General features: G+C 39.9%; 1 protein-coding gene across 2 annotated transcripts in view; it reads right to left on the bottom strand.

Moving 5' to 3' along the window:
- CCDC162P overlaps positions 1-22162 on the bottom strand; it is a 111577-nt gene that overhangs the window by 23028 nt on the left and 66387 nt on the right. Inside the window, exons 21-28 of one of the 2 annotated variants that reach the window (XM_032484651.1) lie at positions 20170-20372; positions 17710-17865; positions 14689-14782; positions 13840-13977; positions 7258-7415; positions 6031-6142; positions 4581-4630; positions 4023-4199 (exon numbers count right to left, since the gene is read on the bottom strand). In XM_032484651.1, the coding sequence (XP_032340542.1) occupies positions 4023-4199; positions 4581-4630; positions 6031-6142; positions 7258-7415; positions 13840-13977; positions 14689-14782; positions 17710-17865; positions 20170-20372 (1088 nt within the window). The remainder of the gene's footprint in view (positions 1-4022; positions 4200-4580; positions 4631-6030; positions 6143-7257; positions 7416-13839; positions 13978-14688; positions 14783-17709; positions 17866-20169; positions 20373-22162) is intronic. The other variant, XM_032484652.1, reaches the window with a different exon arrangement.

The following is a 22162-nucleotide window of genomic DNA, read 5'->3' as shown; positions in this document are numbered from 1 at the left end:
TACATTCACACTGTTGTGCAACCATCACCATCATCTCTCTCTAGAAAAGAATCTTTTCCCATCTTCCAAAACTGAAAAGCTATACCCATTAAACAACAGTGACACTGCCATCTTTTTATCCACCCAAGTGAGAGACTTTGGGTGATTTCCTAGATTCCTCTTCCTTCTCCTTGCTCAGCTCTGCATGAAATCCAGCATCTGGACTGGCTGATTTCACCCACTCACCATCCCCTGTCTCTACAGTTTCATAAGTTCCTAAATGGTCACTGACCATCATTTTGCTCCCTTTCTCCCTGCTTGTTGAAGGATCAACACCAGCCTTCTGGATCTTACCCATCACTCTGCACACCTGTTTCCCCCAGCTCATCCTCACATACCAGGGAGAGGAGACACTGGGAAGTCCATGTGCTGTCTCACATCTCTGTGCCACTGCACATGTGGGTCTCCCAGCTTGAACTGAATTTCTTCTCCTTGTCCAACTGAAACACTCACTAGTCATCCTTCAAGACCCAGGTCAAGGGTCCCCTTTTCTTTGAAGCCTGCCCAGCACCCCATCCCCACTTCCCTCATCCTTCAGATAACATTGAATGTTTCCTGGTGGGGGCTTTTATTATACTTTTATTTTATTCTTTATCACAATGTACTGTAATTGCCTATTACCCCTTGCTGGAAGAACCATGTCTAATTCATTGCTGTGCAGTGCTTGGCACCAAGACTGCCATGTACTGCGGTTCAGTTTGTTCCCTGAGGCAGCCAGCAATGGCTGAGATCCAGCCTATATTTGCCAAGCTCTGCACCCTGGCATGGGGCTACACCTGCCCAGAGGACATGGTACCTTCTTCTAATCTGCATCAAACAGCAGTACTGGAGAGTGGTGGCTCTGCCTGTCACACTGTAAAGGCTTAATAAAGGCTTCAATGAGGTTAGTGCCCTCTCTCTGTCCATTCTTTGCTCCTCTACCAGCCAACACCACTGGTCTTAGGAGTGCGGCTGAGTGTCATCATAGTCTCCAGACTCCAGGCTCCTCTAGAGCCATAAGGGGATAGATCCCTCAAGAGGCATCCTTTGGAGGAGAGCTTCCTTTGGCTCCTCTTCTTTTTAGATTCTGGTTCACAGGCAGGGCTTCTGTGCTAAAACTAAGCAGTATGTTACAGCCTTTTAAGGAAGAAGTATTTTCTTAGAATTTTAAGCCTACAGAATTTATGGAGGTCTTCTAGTCAAGGGGATGGCCAACACAACCCCCTTTCCCCTTTCTCCTATTCCATCATCATGATAGACACTGCCAATCATTCACAACAATCTCACAAGCTTGGGATGTCTCAGTCCTCAGCAGGACACCAACATGTAGTTGGAATTGACATTTAAAGTAAAATTTATTTCTTATCCTCCATCTAACTCAACTCCTTATTTTATGATTATGATGAGGACCTCTGTCTTCCATGACCCTCATTCTTCAGCTCTGTCCTCTGTCCCTTCATCTCTCATGAACCTTGGCCTGAGATGACTCCCATTGATCATTTCATGAACACTCTTAAATGGCCCCTTTCTAGCAAGTCTTTCCTCAAGAGTCCCATTCCTTGGAATAAAGCTCTAGACACTAAGCACTTATCATGTCTAACTTTAAAGAGATGCTTCAATTTCCTTACTCTTTAGATGAAGAGTTGAAGTCTGGAGAATGAGGAAAAGTGATTTGCCTAAGACCTCAGAACAACTTATGACTGAGCTGGGTCAAATCCAAATATTCTAACTCCCAGGTTATGACTCTCTGCACGATACCCTCTCATGGATGAGGTTCAATTTTTATTGATACTCTAGGCATGGATTTGTGGACTTTGGAGTTAGAAAGAATCATGTACATTATCTTTTCCAAACTTCCACAGAACACAGAAGTTCCTTTCTCTACACTCCACTTTATGTAAGTGTATTAAAAGGGATATGCTAAAAATTGAGAGAGTTTAGGAAGCATGAGACAGGTGTAGCGGAGAACCTCTGAATCTGTGTGACTTGGGCTCTGGGTGGGCACTCACTTTGCTCATACCTTCCTGGCCCAAAGCTCTGTCCTGAAATGACCACACATTAACGGGCCAGATGATTGAGGGCTCTAGTCTCTCTCCCTTAAATTACTGTTTCCCCTTAATCTTTAGGGAACACATGTCATTCACAAAAAGCACTAAAGGAATAGACCAAGACCTGCACACTGGAGAAATTTTTTTCCCTATTTCCTGGTTTTCTTATTTGGTTGCAGCAAATAAAACAGATCAGAATCCAAATAGACTTCCTGAATCCATTTTATCCTAAATACAAATGTAGCAAACCTGTGGATAGACTTCTATAAACTATTTTAAAATTTGATCCCAAATGTAGATTGGGCTTATAAATGGTTTACATGGCTAGTAGGTGGATGAGAGAATGGAACTAAGAAATCTCAGAGGATTATCCTGTGATGTTTCATAGGAGAGAAAGATGCGCTTCATTCCATTGGGCAACAGATGTCCAGTCAAAACTTTCAGCAAAATAGTCAGTCTACTGAGGCATCTTTGCCCTACTCCTCTAAGGCATTCTTCCATTAGGTAAATCCTGAAGTCTACCCAAGGGAATGTACCCAAGAGATGAAACACTGGTAATCCACACACTAGGCACCTTATAAGTATTAAGGTTGGACTGGCCACTATGTTGATATCCAGCTATCGGATGGCCAAGGGCAGATGGACTCAACTTCTTTCATTCTCTAGCATTCTCTAACCTATTCTATTATCCCCATTGCCTTGGTGAACTCCAATCTACCTGTCACCTCCTCTGTGAATCTCTCTCTGAGGCCTTGGGCTAGAGTCAAACATGTTCTCTTTTGTGTCCTCACAGGATTTTTCACATAACTCTAACATGTTATCTTTGAAATCTTTGAAGTTGCTTGTTTGTGTATAGAGCTTTCCTTCACTAGGCTGAATTTATTGCCAGAGTCAATGACTCACCTTTGTAACTCCAGCATACAAGCAAAGTGCCTAGTACTAAGTAAGCACTGAACAAATAATGGTTGAACAATTCATGAATGGTAAGTGAGTGAAAGAATGGTCTGATACAAATGGTCTTACAATTCCATTCCATCTCTCTGTCCTATGACCATATTTTTAAGTATTACTGTTACTCAGCATTAAGCCCCGTGCTGTAAGGGAAAAACAGTAAGGAGGGAGGTAAGTTCACCCTACAGGGTATTTTGCTCCCTCTTGGAGGCTGAGTAACTGTGTAACATCCCCTTCTTTTTCTTAAAGGAAACGTGGTCAGTTATAGAACAAGTATGACAAGTCCTCCATCCAGGTGAGTGAACTCTAGGTAGGCTGAATTAAGAGCATTTGGATACGTATGTACATGTATGACTGAAACATTATGCTGTACACCAGAAATTGACACAACATTGTAAACTGACTATACTTCAATAAAAAAAAAAAGGACTTTTGGAAAACCGGATAAGGCACAATAAGGAAGTATGGAAGCAGCTCCAATTTCATCACTTAGTATCACTCTACATATATATTTTTTCTCTATCAGAGAAGTACAGAAGGACACTGATTTATCCAAGGCACTGGAGTATCATTGGTTTTGTTTTGTTTTGTTTTCTTGAATATTTCTTCTACTTTATTGAGTAAACTATCTAAAGCCAGAACAGTTCAAGATCAAGTTTACTTATTTGTTTGCTTATTTTAGATGCTGGCTTATATAAAAGGGTGTGACTGATGAAAATCTCTGGGCACTGCAGGGGAAAACAAAACTGCATAGATTGAAAAAGCAGTCAAACAGCCCATAAACAAAGAACTCTTTCTGGGTTCAAATACAAAGATACTCTTATTCATAGAGTGTCAATTCTTTCTTTTGCCCTTCTAGACCAGAAATTCAAGGTCAAATGCAGTAAAGGGAGCAAGATTTCCATCCCAAACTTAACATGCCTTTCCACTGGGAGGGGTTGGGGATGGGAGTGGTGAATAACAAGGTCATACCACACCTAAAGGAAAGGAAAGGAAATTCCGTACCTGGGGTCAGCCTCGAGGCCCTCTTTGGAGTCCCTCAACCCCTTCTTTTCTTGTGGTTGTCCCAGCATGAAAAAGGTATCCCTGATGGTTGGGAAATGGTTCAGCAGGGCTCTCAGGCTGTTGCAGTATGCCATGATCTGACCCCGAAGAGCATAGTGAGACATACGGTGGTTGAACCTGGAAAGTCAGAAGAAGAGATGATGTTCAGAGGCGAATCCAAGTTGTTCTCTCTCTCACTGAAGTTCCAGAATCCACTTCTATGGACACATTTCAAAGAGAATAGAGGACGTCTCTCAGGAAGAAACTTCTGTCTTTGTCAGGTTGCTACTGCCTGAAGGCAGAGGAATGGACATTTTCCACATGCCTCTTACCCTTCACTTCCAATGCTTCTTCCTCTGTGTGTCAGAGGCCTGTTTAGTTTGCTCTCACCCAATAGGACTGTGGCTTATTTAAACATAAACCAGTTGATTCATTGTCTGGATTTCTATCTAATACTGCTATGTGTTGAGTTCAGAGTTAGAAATCAGCATGTGTAGTTCACATATATTCTGTACTTACTTCTGACAATATTCAACTATGACATCTCTCTTGACTTTCCCAATTTCATCCTGTGATAAAAGAGGAAGACAGTTCTCCTGTTAGACAGTTGGCTATAAGAATTCCCCAAGCTCGTACATGTATACAGACTCACAGGCAACTGAAAGCAGGAGAAGGCCACACAGCTGAGGTATTCTTTCTGAAGGTCAGCCTGCAGGGAGGCACTCCTCCGCGGGTATTTCCTACTTCTACACATCTTGTGAGTATACCAAGAATGCAAGGCCCACTCTTTACCTGAACCATTTCTCACAGTTATGTTTGCAGAGAGCAGTCTGGATGGATGAGGTCATGTCTCCCTCCAGGAAAAAGAAGAGGTTTGCTATAAAATCAGTGGATTCCCAAGCTCAGTGTTACTCAATGGTGACACAAAACTGCATACGTACCCCTGGGCTCCTGCATGTTGCCCTCGTGGGACTTGGGAGGCAGAGGGAACTGACACAAGCAGGAGGCTCACGATGCTGGCTCTGCTGTGAGTAATGAAGTTCTCTGTCTCTGACCGAGGAGTCTTGTGCTTTCTGCCAGCATCCTCAGAATGGTAACAGGCTAACTTATTAGCTTAAGTAGGCTAAAATCCCGGACCTTGACAAAACTGACAGTTTTATTGCCTGAGTCCTTTTTAATGGGATAGGCACCAGATATTCCTGAAGGGCAGTTAATGAGCTCATATATTTTTCACTTGGTCAATATTTTTTTGAATATTACAGTAAAAAAAAAGTAATTTAATATCTCAATTACTTATTAAAAGGGGTCTTTTGCCCCCATCATTGCTCAGCAGTAATCTAGAAGGTCTAGCCTCCATCATATCCAATTTGTAGAACTGGATTAGCTAAACTGAAGTCTTTCCCTTTCAGTCACAGGTAGAAACAAAGCCTAGAGATTGTAAATCTTGTCATTTCTTTCCCAAATTACTACATATTAGCCTGATGACTTCCTCATCAAAAAATTAATGAGTAATGAAATGATATCTATAAAATTAAGCAACACTTCAAAGCTTGAATTTTATAATACTTTTCAAAAGATTAGGCTAGTATAAAACCCTTATATAGAGACATGGCGGTGGTGTCTGAGAAACCAAGATTATAGGTAAGTTAGATGGCAAGAGCCCTCGCTCACCTTGTCTAAGCCCCCTACGCACCTGCGGGTCACTCAGGAGTGGTCCAGTGTTCCAGAGCAGGTGCTGAAACTAGTTCTGTTTACAAAGTGACAAAAAAAAAATGGCCTTGGAAAATTGTACATATTTTTAAAACTAGACTGCAATTAGCTTGAATTCCTTCCCTTCTATTTCTGATTGAACACCCTTTTTCAGTTCTTTGTATTTTCAATGGTTCTATCCAAATAGGCTGAAAGCAACAGATTTGCTCAGATGTAAAAGATGATGAGAGCTTTGGGGAGCCCTTCTTACTACACTCACGAGGTTCCTTGCTCTGTCAGCCGTGGCCTGTTTCCTGAGGAGGAAGGCATTCAGCATCATGTCCCGCAGCCCCACCTTTTCTAGTTGAATAGACACGAAAGCTTCTGGAGCCCTGACAAGTGAACAGAGACACTTGAGCCCAAGGCAGGATATAGGAGGACATAACAAGGAGACCACTCAAGAGCTCTCTGGAAGACAGGAACACCTGAGGCTGCACACGGGACACTGCAGCAAGAGAGAAGTTCTCACCAGCTTCAAGCGTTTCTCATTCTAATCACTGGGATGCTGATGTGTCGCCATCCTGGTTGGGGACCCTCGTGTGCCTGATTCATGCATCAGCAGTCCCTGCTCAGTCCCAAACTTCATAGCCTGGACCAGTGTTTGTACTACCCTGTGCCTTTGTGCCTTCCTGGCCTGAAAGGTAGGGGTACCTGGACTGAAGTGGCCTCCTAAGGATCCTTACGACCAGACACATTGATCCTAAATCTTCCATTCTTTGGGAATGTGGAGTAAGGACACTTGAACTCTGGACATGTGTCAGATTAATGGTATCTTGGGGAATAGAGTAGTCTTGTCTGTTATTTTTTTTTTTCATTCTAAATTTGCCAGAATTAGACTAGGGTGTCATTGATATGCCTCAATAAAATATTGAGTATTCATAATTATTACCGAATACAAACCTCTCTCTTTCTCTGTCATAGTAAAAGATCAAGATATAATAGGGCATCTCTGGCTTATAAATATCTGTCTGTAGAGACTGGGCCTCTCTATTTTAATATTCTAAGCAAGAAGAAAAGTTTGAATATTTTAAACAGAAAAAAGCACCTTCTGTGCTTTTCTGTTTAAAATAGACATGGAAATTTTGGAGATACTCATATTCTTCTTCCTGATGCTCTAAACTCTTTGGAGTTATAAAAAATACAGAGAGAGGGAAGAAGGAGGGGAAGAGGGGAAGAGAAAGGAAGGAAGATGGGGAGAAAAGAAGAAAAAAGAGGTTAAAATTAAGAACTGTTGACTCTCCTTCAGAGATTGGAGAATAATAGGAGGGGCTGAACCTTCTCAGTGTTCATACAAGGTCTTCACACAAGGTCTTAAAAACTTAACACATGCTGGTCACTCTGGGAGTTTAGACATCCTTTGGTCGCACAACACTATGCTATTAACAGACTTAAAAGACAATAGTTTTGTTATTATAAACAACCCCCCACCTCCACTCCTGTGCTGTACCTTTTGGTAGACTGGAATCTTTCTGAAGGATGAGTAAGGGTGTCTGGGACTTTTGGAGTTGGGGCTAACAGCACGTTTTCTATGCCATTCACAATTCTGGAATTTCTTCTTCTGGTTGGACCCACTCCACTATTATTTCTCAGATCTGAACTTATTTCCTAAAATATTTCAAACCAAAGTCAATTAAATTAAATTTGTTGGATTTGTAAGTCCTGTGGTACTGGCTGTAAAATTATCTCACAGCCATAACTGACCCCCAAATACAGGTAAATGGCTAGGTCCACAGCAGGTAGGAGGAAGCAGAAGGGAGAGAAGACAGAGTAGGGAGGGAAGGGAAGAGAGATACCACTGTGAATAATGAAGGGGTGAGGCACTAAGTGTGACTATTTCCAGAATACAGCAGAGTTGTCTAAAGTGCTCTGGAAAACAACTCTCCATTCTACCAGGTGGCTGGTTAGAGTGCTTTGCATAGAGTGGCCTCTTAAGAAATATATTTGATGGACTTCATGGCTGCAAGATCTGAAAAACTGTCTCAGGGTGCCCATTCTGGGGTAGCCTAAGCAGATGGATGTGGGCTGTATATGCTGCCATGCACAATGTAATGATGGAGGAGGGAGCGGTAGAGGGAAGGTGGGGAGAGAGGGGAAGGTAGAAGGGGAAGAGGAAAAGGGAATTCTGTATCTTCCAATGTTCCTTTTGGCCTTTTGGTTATGGAGCTACAGGGCATGATGGATGGAATTCTTTTACATTTTTCTAAAATACTAACTAAAAAAAAAAATATTAAGCCTTCAAAGGAAAGACTATTCTCCTTTGAGTTTTCCATATCTGAATTACTGAAGGAGACATCAGGAAAATGGGGTAAAAGAAAAAATCTTGAGTAAGAAGTCTAAAGTTTGCATCCTGTTTTTCTGAAAACTCTTGGGCTATCCCAGTATCCTAGAAATAGTAAAATATACCAGTTCAGAAGACTCAAGAAGTCTTAGAAAGGCTATGAGTGAGCCAATAGGGAAGAAAACAGGCTCTATTGTCAGATCCCAGTGCTGACACTCAGCTGGTGATCTTGGCTCTGTTCCTTAAGCTTTCAGAACCTGTTTTTCTTACCTAGAAAAAGGGGATGATATCCTCCATCTCCTGGGGCTGTTGGGAGGATTTCATGAGCCCAGATATTTTCATCCCTTAGCTCACTGCCTGGCCTGGACCAGAGAAGCTGCTGAATTGAACGCCTTAGCTCCCTGATTCTCATACCTGCACTCAAGATCTCACAAATGCTCGTCTTTCATTTCTGTTCTCAACTGCTGCTTCTTTTCCAGCCCCCTTCCTACAAATATGTTCACATCTATTTTATTCTGAATTTTCCTACCCTCTCCAGCTTCCTCTTTAATTCTGACCCAACTTCTGAAAGAGTTATTACTGACTAAATGTTTGTGTCTTCCCCTAAATTCTTATGTTGAAGCCCTAACCCCACAATGTGATGGTATTGAAGATGGGGACCTTTGGGAGGTAATTAGAGTTAGATGAAGTCATAAGGGTGGGGCCCTAATCAGATAGGACTGATGTCCTTATAAGAAGAGGAAGAGACACCAAAATATTCTCTGCCATGTGAGGTACACTGAGAATGTGTAAGGAAGAGAGCTCTCATTAGAAGCTGACCATGCTAGCTCCTTGATCTTGGACTTCTAGCCTTCATCACTATGAAAAAATAAATTTCTGCTGTGTAAACCACTCAGTTGATGATATTTTTTATGGCTACCCCAGCAGACTAATGCAGGAGCTACAATTATATCTGCTTCTACATTTGTATCATTCTCTCACTCCTTAGCTCGGGAAGTCTGGCTTTCACTGCAACCCCATTAGAACTGCTCTCTCAGAGTCAGCAATGAACTTTCGAGAATGTCAAATAGCTTCATTTTAATCCCTACTCTTCTAGTTCTTCCCCCTACGTTTAACTCTATCAACTTCTTCCTCCACTTTCTCTCTCTTCTCCTCTTCCCTCCCTCCCCTAAAAACAATAGCTTTATTGAGATATAATTGACATTCAAGAAATAGCACATACTTAAAGTGTACAATTAAATAAGTGTTGACATATTTATACAACTGTGAAACCATCACTGCTGTCAAAATAATGACCATGGCCATTCCTCTCACCCAGCCCCCTTCCTCAAGCAACTGCTGCTCTGCTTTCTGCAACTATAGATTAGAATGTATTTCCTAGAATTTTATATAAATACAGTCATGCAGGATGTACTCTGTTTTTTGGTCTGGCTTCATCTCTATTGTATATATCAATAATTCATTTCTTTGTATTGCTGAGTAATATTCCATTACATGAATATACCACAATTTGTGTATCCATCCACCTAGTGATGGACATTTGAGTTCTTTTCTGTTCTTGGTTATTTAAAATAAAGCTGCTATAAACATTTACCTTTGTCTTTGTATGGAATGTGCTTTCATTTTGCTTTAATAAATACCTAGGAGTGAAATGTCTGGATCATATGATAAGTATATGTTTAACTTTTTAAGAAACTGCCAAACAGTTTTCCAAGGCAACTGACCATTTGGCATTCCCATCAACAGCATATGAGCATTCCAGATCCTCCACGTCCTGCCAAGACTCAGAACAGTCAGTTTAAATTTTAACCATTCTAGTGGGTATAGGGTGGTTTCTCACTGGAGTTTTAACTGCATTCTCTAATAACTAATGCTGTTGAACATTATTTTATGTGGTTATTTGCCATCTGTACAACTTTTCGGTGACTCATTTCTTCTTGAAACACTCTCCACCTTTGGCTTTGATAGCAGTGAACAATTTTATTCTCTTTCTCTTTCCTTCCTTCTTCCCTTTCCTCCCTTCCTCTTGTTCCCTTTTAATGTCTCTGTCATTTATTCCTCCTTATTATATCATCAGACCTCTTTTTATCTTACATTTGTAACAGTATATAAACACAGACACACACATATAGATTACTATATATATTCACATATTCATATATATAAAAATAACCCTAATGCCTTCCCACCCCTGCTCTGTGTTCCTACCCAGTGACTTTCAACATTTGCTCCCTGGATGGATCTCAGGGAGTGACTTATAAGCCTCTCAATCTCCATTTAAACCAGAAAAACCCCACTTTTATCTGTTTTACCTCTTGGTACTCTTCATAAGATTACATTAAAATAAAAAGATTACATTGAATAAAAGATTCTGTATGTCAACTATGCATGAAAACCACAGGTGGGATCAAGCTGGGCCTCTCACTTTTTCCCTAGTACCCTTCTGCCCTTTCATATGCCTATGCCTGAGTATCTGAAAGGTCTTCTCTCTACTTAGAATGATCATATGGTCATCTCTGCCCATTAAAAACTCATTCTTCAAGTTTTCCCAAATGGCTCCACTCTATGCTTCCCCTCCTGGTTCCCCAGATGTGACCTCTCTTTTCTTTAAATTCCTTCTATAGCTTGTGAACCTCTTTTATGTCTTGTATTTGAACCACTTATGGGCCTGTCCCCCTTTTATACACCAGATATAAGGTCCTCAGGAATGTGAACCATACTTCAGTATTATCTGATGAGCCTAACTTAAAGTAAGTACTGAATTAAGATTTTGGGAGTTGAATTTTTAAAAATCAATATAACTCACTCTATCCCTATTTTCTACTTAAGTATTTGATTTCTATGGAAATTAGTATTTGGCAGTAGAAATGGGGATAGGGTATTCTTGCCATACTCATAAATTAATACTCTCATTAATGTGAAAAGTAGAAATAGATAAACAGAGATAATAAATAAATGTGATAAAGGATAAATGTAGTGAGCTATATAGAATCCATAAGGCTTAAAGAATGTTTAAGATCATCTGGAAAGTTGATTTCCTAAAATTGTATTTAATTTTACACTTAAATTACATTCACCAATATGTACACACAAGAGAGAACTATATAGTTGTTTTAAAAAATGGGAGGGATCTCTATGAACTTATTTGGAGTGATTTCCAGGATATACTGTTACGTGAAAAAAACAAAATGCAAAAGAGTATTACATATAGATAAAATCCCAAACCCATTCATGATAAAATCATCAACCAGCTGAGAATAGAAGCAATGTCCTCAATCTGGTAAAAGTTATCTAAGAAAAACTCATGGCTAAGGTCATATTTAATGGGGAAAGATTGAAAATTTTCCCTTAAGATCAGGAATAATATCCACTCTCACCATTTCTATTGAACCTGTACTGGAGGATCTAGCTGGGCAATTAGGCAAGAAAAAGTAATAAAGGGCATCCAGAATGAAATGAAACAAGTAAATCTATCTCTATTTGCAGATGACATAATCTTTTATATAGAAGATCCTAAGGAATACATACATATCCACACAACTAAGCTATTTACAAGTTTAGAAAGTTTGCAAGATACAAGATCAATTGTATTTCTATACACTAGTAATGAACACTGAAAACAGAATTAAGAAAACAATCCATTTATAATAATATAAAAAAGAATAAAATATCTTTGCATTAATTTAACCATAGAAGTACAGGATCTGTACACTGAAAACTATAAAATACTGTTGAAAGAAATTAAAGAAGACCTAAATAAATGAAAAGACATTCCATGTTCATGGATCAGAAGACTTAACATTGTTAAGGTGGCAATGGTACTCAAACTGATCTACAGATTCAATGCAATCCCTGCCAAATTCCCAAATGGCTTTTTTTCTTTTTTGCAGAAATTGACAAGGTGACCCTAAAATTTACATAAAAATGGCAATGAACTCAAAATAGCTGAAGAAATCTTGAAAAAGAACAAAGTTGGAGGACTCATACTTCTTAATTTCACAACTTACCACAGGTCTGCAGTAGTCAAAACATAGTGGTACTGGCATAAAAACAGACATACAGATCAATGGAACAGAGTTGAGGGTCCATAAACACAGTTACATTAATGGTCAATGGATTTTTGACAAGGGTGCCAGGACAATTCAATGGGGAAAGATGAGTCTTTTTCAATAAATTATACTGAGACAGCTGAATAACTACACTCAAAAGAATGAAGTTGGACCCCCTACCTCACACTGCGTTCAAAAATTAACCACAGACCTGAATGTAAGAGCTAAAACTACAAAATTTTTAGAAGAATACATAGGAGTAAATCTTCATGACTGTGGATTAAATAATGGTTTCCTAAACATGACACCAAAAAGAACAAGTGACAACAGGAGAACTGACTGGTAAGTTGGACTCATTAAAATGAAAAGCTTCTGTTTCAAAGAGCACCATCAAGAAAATGAGAAGACGACCCTCAGAATGGGAAAAAATATTTGCAAATCATATACTGGATAACGAAAGTATATTGGGAATGTGTAAAGAACTCTTACAACTCACTAAAAAAAACCCCAAAAAACCAATTTTATAAAAGGGCAAATGATTTGAATAGACATTTCTCTAATGAAGACATACAAATAGCTAATAAGTGCATGAAAAGATGCTCAATGTTAGTAATTAGAGAAATACAAATCAAAGCTACAGTGAGATATCATTTTGCACCGACTAGGATGGCTTTAAAAAAAAGCCAGTAACAAGTGTTAGCAAAACTCAAAACATATATGTCCTTACAAAAAGCTGTACATGAATGTTCATAGCTGCATTATTCATAATAGTCAAAAAGTAAAAATAACCCAGTATCTGTCATCTGATGAACGGATAAACAAAATGTGGTACACCCATATAACAGAATATTATTCATCATTAAAAAAATGAAGTATAGGTACATGCTACAACATAGATGAAACTTAAAAACACTACGCTAAGTGAAAAAATTCAGACATAAAAGGCTGTATATTGTATGATTCCACTCATATGAAATGTCCAGAATAGGCAATCTATAGAGACAGAAAGTGAATTACTAGTTGAGGGAAGTGGGGGTTGGAGAGTGACTGGTAATGAGTACAAGATTTATTCTGAGAATGAGGAAAACGTTCTGGAATTAGACAGTGGTGATGATTGCATGATCTTATGAATTACACACTTTAAAGGAGGGAATTTTATGTTATGTGAATTACATCTCAATAATAACAAAAAATCTAGGGATAAAAGGATATATTTTGGGTTACCTTTTGTGGAAAAAAAAAAGAAGGGCAAATGTATCTGCTTACTTTTGCAAAAAGAAATACAGGAAGGATAAAACAAAAAACAATGGAACCATTTATCTACAAAGGGTAGGGATGGAGGAACAGGACATTTTCTGCTGGTTGATTCTAGCTAGTCAATATTACAGAGTCATGCACAAAGGAAAAATGACCAGCAAATCACTGAAAACTTAAGAGACCCAGTAAGGACTCGATCATGTTTCGGTTCTTATAGGGAAAGAAGGAAGGGAGGGAAAGAGGGAAGGAAGAAGGGGGAAAAAGGAAAAAGAGGGAGAAAGAGAAGGAGGGAAAAGTGGAGGATGGGGGGAAGGAAAGGAGGGTGGAGGGAGACAGGGAAGGTGGGAAGGAGGGAGGGGGAGGGAGGGAAGGATGTGGCAGCCCGACAGAAGCTGGCGATAGTGGTATCATGCCTCAGGCTTCTCTTATCTTGTTACAGACTGACCTTGACATCAGCGGGACAGTCCCCTTGGGGAGTGTGATAGAAGGACGCCTGCTGGACAGCCACCATTAAAGCATTTTTCTGAGTAGCTTGGCATGCAACGGTCACTTGCAAATTTTCCACTCCTGAATGGGACAGGAGCTAAAGGAAGAAAACATAAAAGGTATTAGGAATTTCCCTCATAAAGAAAGAGGTGAAGTTGAGGGTGAAGATAACGACTTACTCAACGTGTAAATATATGGATCAAATTGCAGGATATCCTGAGATCCTTGCTCCTCAGCCACAAGCCCCAATCTGCTTTCTCCCTAAGCAGCATTTCATCCCATGAAGGCAGCCTCCAGGCCTGATTTGATCCTGGTAGCTGGGCGCCATCAGGTTTCCCAATGGTCAGGAAAGAATGACTAGGCTCTGACAAACTAGCAAACAGGTGCTCAGAGGTAGGCTCTTGTTAAAACTGCCAAAATTACTAATTATTAATATATAAAAATCACAGAAATACAGACCTACACACACACATATAGAAGCAAAGAAATCCACTTGAGTGGCAGGAAAAAATAGCATCAGATTAAAAAAGATCAGATGAAAGCTCCAATAACAAGTGCATATCTTAAAGACTTCGTCCAAAGTTGGTAAGATGGTTCACTACATGAACCTCTTTTTAAAATCAAACAGAAGTTACTGCCAGTGGTGTTACACATCAAACAAGGCAAGGCCATCATCATTTATGAAGTTGGAAGCTTTTCTTACATATGGGGGTCAAACTAATATGAATTAAATATTATGCTTTTTTTTAAAGGAATAAATGAAAAAATTGCTCAATTTTAGTTTCTTTAAAAAAATCAAATAATTTACCTTAAGAATGGCTTCCTTTGTATAAAAACGAAATCTGCCAACTTGGTTATCATCCACCTCAGAGATGGCTAAGACAAGAGTCACAGGAGAATATCTGTAAGAAGAAACACGACGCTGTTTTGATGTGCTGTGCCATTAGCCAGGAGATGCCCGTTCTGATGGGACAGAGTGACATGTGATCAGCTCTGAGACACTGGTAGTAACAGCAAGTACAGATTTTATACAAGGCTTGGCATTTCCACCCAAAGACTGATGGGGTCCAGGGTCTTTTCAGGCCTTATTGGACTTCATCTCCTTGCAGTTTGTTGTTGTGTGACCATCTACACCCCAGAGCATCTGAAATATTTTCTCTTGGTCACCATTCCACTGCTCTCTCCTGTTTTCCCTCTTACCTTCCTGATGTCACCTACACAGGCCCATCATTGACTCGGCCCCCTTTGTTTGCTTCCTAAATGCTGTCCAGCTCTCACTCTCTCCCATGGCTCCAACAATCATCTAAATGTTCTTTGCAGCCATGTTTCTGCCTCAGAACACCATCCTTCATCCATAACTAGGAGACTCTGTCAAGTAATTTAATATCTGTGAATCTTGGTTTCATCTGTAAATGAAGATATCACCTCTCTGGCAGGGTTCTGGCAAATATTAAGTGAGATAATATGCATGAATGTGCTTTTCAAAATATGTCATTATGCTCATGTTTGGTATATGCTGCTGTAACATCACTCCAAAGTGATAACTTGAAGAAATTAGCATACATAAAACAAATGCAAATTCAATGCACAAGGTCCTTGGATGTATAACCTTCTCCTGGAAATTCAGAAAACTCCTCAGATCTTAGAAAAGGGAACCCTCCTACACTGCTAGTGGGAATGCAGTTTGGTAAAGCCACTGTGGAAAACAGTATGGAGATTCCTCAAAAGACCAGGAATAGACTTACCGTATGACCCAGGAATCCCACTCCTGGGCATATATCCAGAAGGAACCCTACTTAAAAAAGACACCTGCACCCCAATGTTCATAGCAGCACTATTTACAATAGCCAAGACATGGAAACAGCCTAAATGCCCATCAACTGGATAAAGAAGATGTGGTATATTTATACAATGGAATACTATTCAGCCATAAAAACCAACAACATAACGCCATTTGCAGCAACATGGATGTCCCTGGAGAATGTCATTCTAAGTGAAGTAAGCCAGAAAAAGAAAAATACCATATGAGATCACTTATATGTGGAATCTAAAAAAAAAAAAAAAAAAAAAGAACATAAATACAAAACAGAAACAGACTTAAAGACATAGAATACAATCTTGTGGTTGCCAAGGGGGTGGGGGGTGGGAAGGGATAGACTGGGAGTTCAAAATTTGTAGATACTGACAGGCATATGCAGAATAGATAAACAAGATTATACTGTATAGCAAAGGGAAATATATACAAGATCTTGTGGTAGCTTCACAGCGAAAAAGAAGATGACAATGAGTGTATGTTCATGTATAACTGAAAAATTGTACTCTACACTGGAAATTGACACAACATTGTAAAATGACTATAACTCAATAAAAAAAATGTTTAAAAAAAAAAAAGAAAACTCCTCAGATCTTAAAAGATATCTGGGTCATCACTGGGAGGACCAATCACCACTTGGCCAGGCCACAGAACATTCAGTTTGTGCTGATTGGTTGATTCTGGCTGAACAAAAATATGCCCTATTTTCACAGCAGCTTCAAATAGCAGCTCCGAGAGGAGGCCCTTGTTGAGCCAGAAAACAGCTTGGCTCCAGGTTGGAGACCTCACCTCGCCTGAGGTCCAATCACACTTCCTGCCTTCAGCTTCTATGAGGTATCTCTGTATCCTTCCAATAAATTACCTTTTTGGTTTAGGTTGTGTGACAGGATAGAGCAGGGGAGATTTTACCTCCAGGGGACACATAGCAATGGCTGGAGACATTTTCGATCGTCACAAATGGGGGAAGGGGTACTACTGACATCTGGTAGGTAGAGGTCAGGGATGATGCTAAACCACCTCTGATGAACAGGACAGCCCCCTCCAAGAAAGAGTTTTCCAGCTCCAAATTTCAATAGTGCTGAGGTTTAGAAACTCTGGGATACTGTATTCCATCTTCATACCCCCTCCATTCCAGCCTATGCGCCTCCTTTAGCATATTATTATATTTGGAGCGTGATCTACATTAGCAAAACAAAGGTGACTTTCCCTCCTTGGAATCATCTTTGCTTTCCTTGAGGTGGGCCCATCCATACCAGGAATCTCCAGGAATAGAGCTCTGATCTTCAGGGGAAGGGCAGACAAGCAGAGAAGGAAAGAAGAGGGAGATGGAAGTTTCTCCTGGGTAAACATCAAAGGTTGACTGTGTAGGGGAAAAAGATTGCTTTCTCCCACTGAGTAGATTCACATTTTGTTACTAGTAAGAGTATTTTCTTTCAGGCAATGGGCTAAACCTATGGGGCATGAAAAAGAGGTTTCACTGATTTGAGTTGGCTTCTTTCACTGGCCAACACAACAGCCTGACTGAGATACTGCCGCACACGTCACATTTGTGAGTTGTGTTAGAGTTTTGAGGAAACAGCTACTCAAAAAACTTGACTGACTTCTTCCTGGTTCCAGGGAAAGTGCAAACAGGGACCTGGGCTTTTGATTCATGGTTCTTGCCCCATGAGACCAATCCTCACACCACTTTCTCCCTGGACACAACACAATCACCCTGCACAGCCGCTGAGCCTGTGATTCCATCACATTAGAGCTTTCTACTCTGATTCTTCCATTTCTCAGTTACTTTGTGTTTTTGAATCCAATTATCCCCCTTGATTGAAATCCTATGTTCTTCCTCTTATTAAAAATAAGAAGAAAAAAAGAAAGAAAAAAGAAAAACATTGACATCATGGCAAATAGATTATAAAGGAGAGAATCTAGAATGCAATTGCATGTCCAGTGATGAAATTATTTTTCACTGGCCAATCGTTTCTACCAATACATTCTTTTTCCTTTGACCCACTCAAGGCTCACCTGTCTACACGATCACTGTCTTCCAGCAGAGAAGTTATAAAGACAGGGGGTGGATGGACCACCTTGTCCTTGTGTGATGCAAATTCAAAGTGAACAGGCCTCAGATACAAATGGAACTCTTCAAAACCCACCTCACACGCCAATTCCTTATAGAGACTAAAAGGGGTAAAAGACAAGAACGTTTGGTATTATTTTCCCCTAAAAGGAAGTAAGTGGTAAGAAAACCAAACCATCTGAATAAGCACAAAAGCAAAAGTCAAAACAAAAGTAAGCCAAGTCCTGTGTGGAATGAATGAGTCAGAAAGGTCTTGGGTCTGCCCTAAGGTGTGACAGTTAAAGATAGTAGTTAAGGTGGGAGGAGATGTACTTGGGCACTTCCTCAACTCTCACTTCCTGCAAGCTGGCGTCTGGCTTCAGAGCCCTCCTGAGGCCACCAATATTGCCCGCAATCGAAGGTTCACCATTTTCTCTCAGAGCCCTTCACAGCTGGCCCTTCTGTCCCCTCCTTGGGGGAACATCTTTTTTCTCCTGGCTCCAGGATCTTCTCCATGATTCTGCCTCATGACCATTCTCTCTCAGTCTTCATTGGCTTCTCCTCCTCTTTATTTTCAAATCCGGGTGTTTCCTGGGGTTCCAAACCCAGTCTTCTTCTCAACTTCTCCATGCCCTCCTTGGGGAGTTTGTCATCCAGCCCCAGGCCCTAACCATCACCCCTGTGTGTAGGAACCTATGATCCCATCTCTGTCCTGCTTCACTCTGAGTTCTACTCTCACGTTTCCATGGCTTGCAGCAAGGCTCCATTCAGATGTCGGTCTGGCATTTCAGTCTTCTCTGTCTAGAATGCCTTCCCCTCCTCTCTTACCCCTATCCTAACACATTTCTTCATCTCGAGAAGCTGGTATATCAAGGCTGAGTTCAAACAGCATCTATATTAGTTTGCTAGGCTGCTATAAAACAGTACCATGAACTGGGGGGCTTAACCAACAGAAATTTATCTCACAGCTCTGGAGGATAGAAGTCCAAGATCAAAGTGTTTCAGGGCTGGTTCCTACTGAGGGTTTTGAGGAAAGAGTCTGTTCTAGGCCTCTCTCCTCTGCTTAGAGATGGCCGTGTTGGCCTTGTGCCTTCGCATAGTTTTCCTTCTGTGTATGTCTGTGTTCATATTTCCTCTTCTTATAAGGACACCAGTTATATTGGCTAAGAGTCCACCCTAATAACTTCATTTTGATTTGATCTCTATCAAGACCCTATCTCCAAATAAGGTCACATTCTGAGGTACTAGGGATTAGGGTTTAAACACGAATTTTAAGGGGGCACAATTCATCCCTAGGCCATCTTCCACAGAGCTCTCCCTGACCTACATATAAAGAATGAAATACTTCATTTTATGTGCTCCCATAGTATTTTGTTCATAGGACCAAAGTGTCATATTAAACTGTATTAGGGTTAACTGCTACATTCTGATCCCTGAGAACAAGGATCAGAAATTATGGGAAGTAGTATCCTAGAGCTTAATAATGGTCTTGGCTCCTAGTTTGAATTCTGCTCCTACTACTTTCTAGTTTTGTGATCTTAGGTAAAAATTATTTAACTTTTCTGAGCCTCTATTGTCTCGCTGGTAAAATGTTGGTAAACCATCATATCATAATATCATATCATAAGGATATTATATCATAAAATTATTCTGAGAATTAAATGAACTAATACGTGTAAAGTCCCCAGTACAGACCCTGGCCATAGTAGGCCCTAGATAGTGGTTGATGGTGGATGACTAGATCTTTTGTGTCTTCAGGACCTTTTATGGGGACCAGAGTACAACAGAACTCATGCACACCTGTAACAAATCCTCATGTTCCAAGTTTTTCCTATTTATAGAACATGTTCACTTAAATGTCTTACCATCATCTCACACTTATACCTAAAACCTAACTCATGAAGCGTTCTCTCCTCCTACCTGCTGAACTTTCCAAACCTCTGCCAGACCTGGATGCTGTCACTGACACGTCCTTTCCTTTCTCTGGGCCCTCCACTGCTTCTGCTCTGCTATTCAACTTCATTATATTTGAGGGCAAATCCAATCAGTATTCACTGAGTGCCTGGTGTGGGTCAGGCTTCATACCAGCTGATAGGATACTATGGAAAACAATGTGGACAGAGCTTTTGCACTGAGGGAGCTTACACAAGCAGAAAAACCAATAAACCAATAGTAAGCATCTAATTAAAAGGCAATGGCTGAATGAAGAGGAAGCCCAGGTGATCACAGGAGAACCCAGCCAGCTGAGTGGTCAGAGGGGCATGGGGGGAGACCTGAGTGAGAGGAGAAACAAGGGAGGGAGGCATCATTTCAGCCATTTAGAAAACTCACTCTGGCTACTCTAGGGGCATAAATGGGGTAAGGCTTGTAGATAGGGAGACCATAGTCTGTTATCCTCCATCTGGACCCTCAGTCCCCCTACTGACCGTGCTAAGTGTGCACTCTCCAGACTCATTTCTACCAGCCGATGGCGGAGGGTCAAGAGTTCCAAAAGTTTGGAAAACGTCTCCAGGAGCAGCATATGAGAATCTTGGCCTTGGTTCTGTCCTTCATCTGCTGCAGACTTGAGTGCAAGCAGGCCTATCTCCCCCACGAGAAAGGGGTCTCCCATCACTTTAGCTGAAAACAGCTGAAAGAAAACAAAATAGTTTTTAAAATACAAAAAAAAGAAAGAAAGAAATTTAACATGTTAAGGAAAATATGTCAGTGGCATAGACAGCGGATCCAGAGTTCCTAGGCTCAACTCCTAGCTCTGCCACTTAAAAGCTGTGGGATTTGGGGCAATTTACTCAATTTTTATGTCTGTTTCCTCATCTTTAATTGGGGAAAAAAATAACAGTGCCTAATAGGAACTAATAGATCATAACCATATCACAGGGTTGTTGAGAGGGTTAAGTGAGTTAATATATGCAAGAGTGCTTGGTACATAGTATTTGCTGTTATCATTATTATAAATGTTTTACACCAAAATAAAGAGTAGAAATGACAAAGATGACCTAAATAGAAATAGAAGTTCCTGATATTTTTCAAGTATGTTAGTGGCCAATAATAATAACAATTTCTTATAAACCCCTCTAATTGAAGTTTCAAAATTTCCTGGGTTCGATCCTCAGTACCTCATTAAAAGAAAAAGTTTTTTAAAAGGACATTAAAAGTAAATAAAATTTCAAAGCATTTTTACATATATTAACTCATTTTTATTTTCACAAGATCCCCAGGAAGTAGGCGTCACAGATACCATTATTTCCAATTTATCAGTGAGGGATCTTAAGAAACACTGAAATTTTCTAAGGTCACACAATAGTACCGAGAGTAAACTTAGGTTTCTGATTTCCAAGCTCAGTAGTTTTACAGTATGTCAAACTGCCTCTACAGTGCTCCTCCACTCAGAGCCAGCCCTGGGTGATTTGTGAAGTAACCACATTGTTCTTTAACGTCCTTCTACCTTGGTTGGCTCCTCTGCTCTAATGTTTTGCTACCCTCTCATATGCCACTCCCAGCAAGGACCCAGTTTGGAATCCCCTAATCTGCCTTTCCTGGTTTGGCTTCCCAAAGGTAGGTCCACATATTGACCAAAGGCCTTGCCTACTCCAGGATGCAATTTCTGGACTCTTGAAGTCTTCCAAAGTGATAAAAGAGATTTATTAAACTGATTTCCTGATTATCTTCTGAGGACAATACCTGCCCCATTTTCTGTCCCAATACAAAAGATTGATCTGAATATTTATCATTTCTAGGCCCCGATTTGAACACATTTTAAAAATAATAATAATTAAAACTGTGTGGTATCAATGGGAGACTAGATAGGTCCCCAGATATTCACTATGATTTATAAAATATTTAAAATACATTTAAAAAAATCTGGTACCATAATACAATATGAAAAAAATCCTCAATAAATGATAGTAGGATACATGGCTGGTAATTTGGGGGAAAATTCTACTTTGAGCCATACTTCACACTACACTACACACACACACTCCAGGTGAAATACTAAAAGGAGTGAAATACTTTTAAAATAAAATAAAAATCTTAAGAAATTAGAGTAAAGTAAGACAAATATGAAACATCTGGAGGAAGTTTTGCTTTCTGGATTTAGGAAGATAGAAGAAATAACAAAGGAAAAGATAAAGGTTTGACTGTATGAAAATAAGTTTCTGTTAAAAAATAATAAGACAAATTGAGGGAAATAATTGCCGAAAATAGGATGGACAAAAGGGTTAAAGTTTATTTTTAAGAAGAGCTCATGTAAATGGATAGGAATAACATTAGGATTCCAAGAGACCAATAAACTAAGGGAAAGAACAGAAAATTACAAAAAATACAGCTAGTAACAAGACATTTGGAAGAATAATCTCAACAAATAGCAAAGAAAGAAAATTAACAGTGTAATCCTATTTAATATGTATATAGTATATG

This window comes from Camelus ferus, chromosome 8 (genome assembly GCF_009834535.1).
Source record: "Camelus ferus isolate YT-003-E chromosome 8, BCGSAC_Cfer_1.0, whole genome shotgun sequence".
NCBI lineage: Eukaryota > Metazoa > Chordata > Mammalia > Artiodactyla > Camelidae > Camelus > Camelus ferus.
The sequence above is the reverse complement of the archived record's forward strand: the minus strand, read 5'-3'. Positions and strand labels throughout refer to the sequence as shown.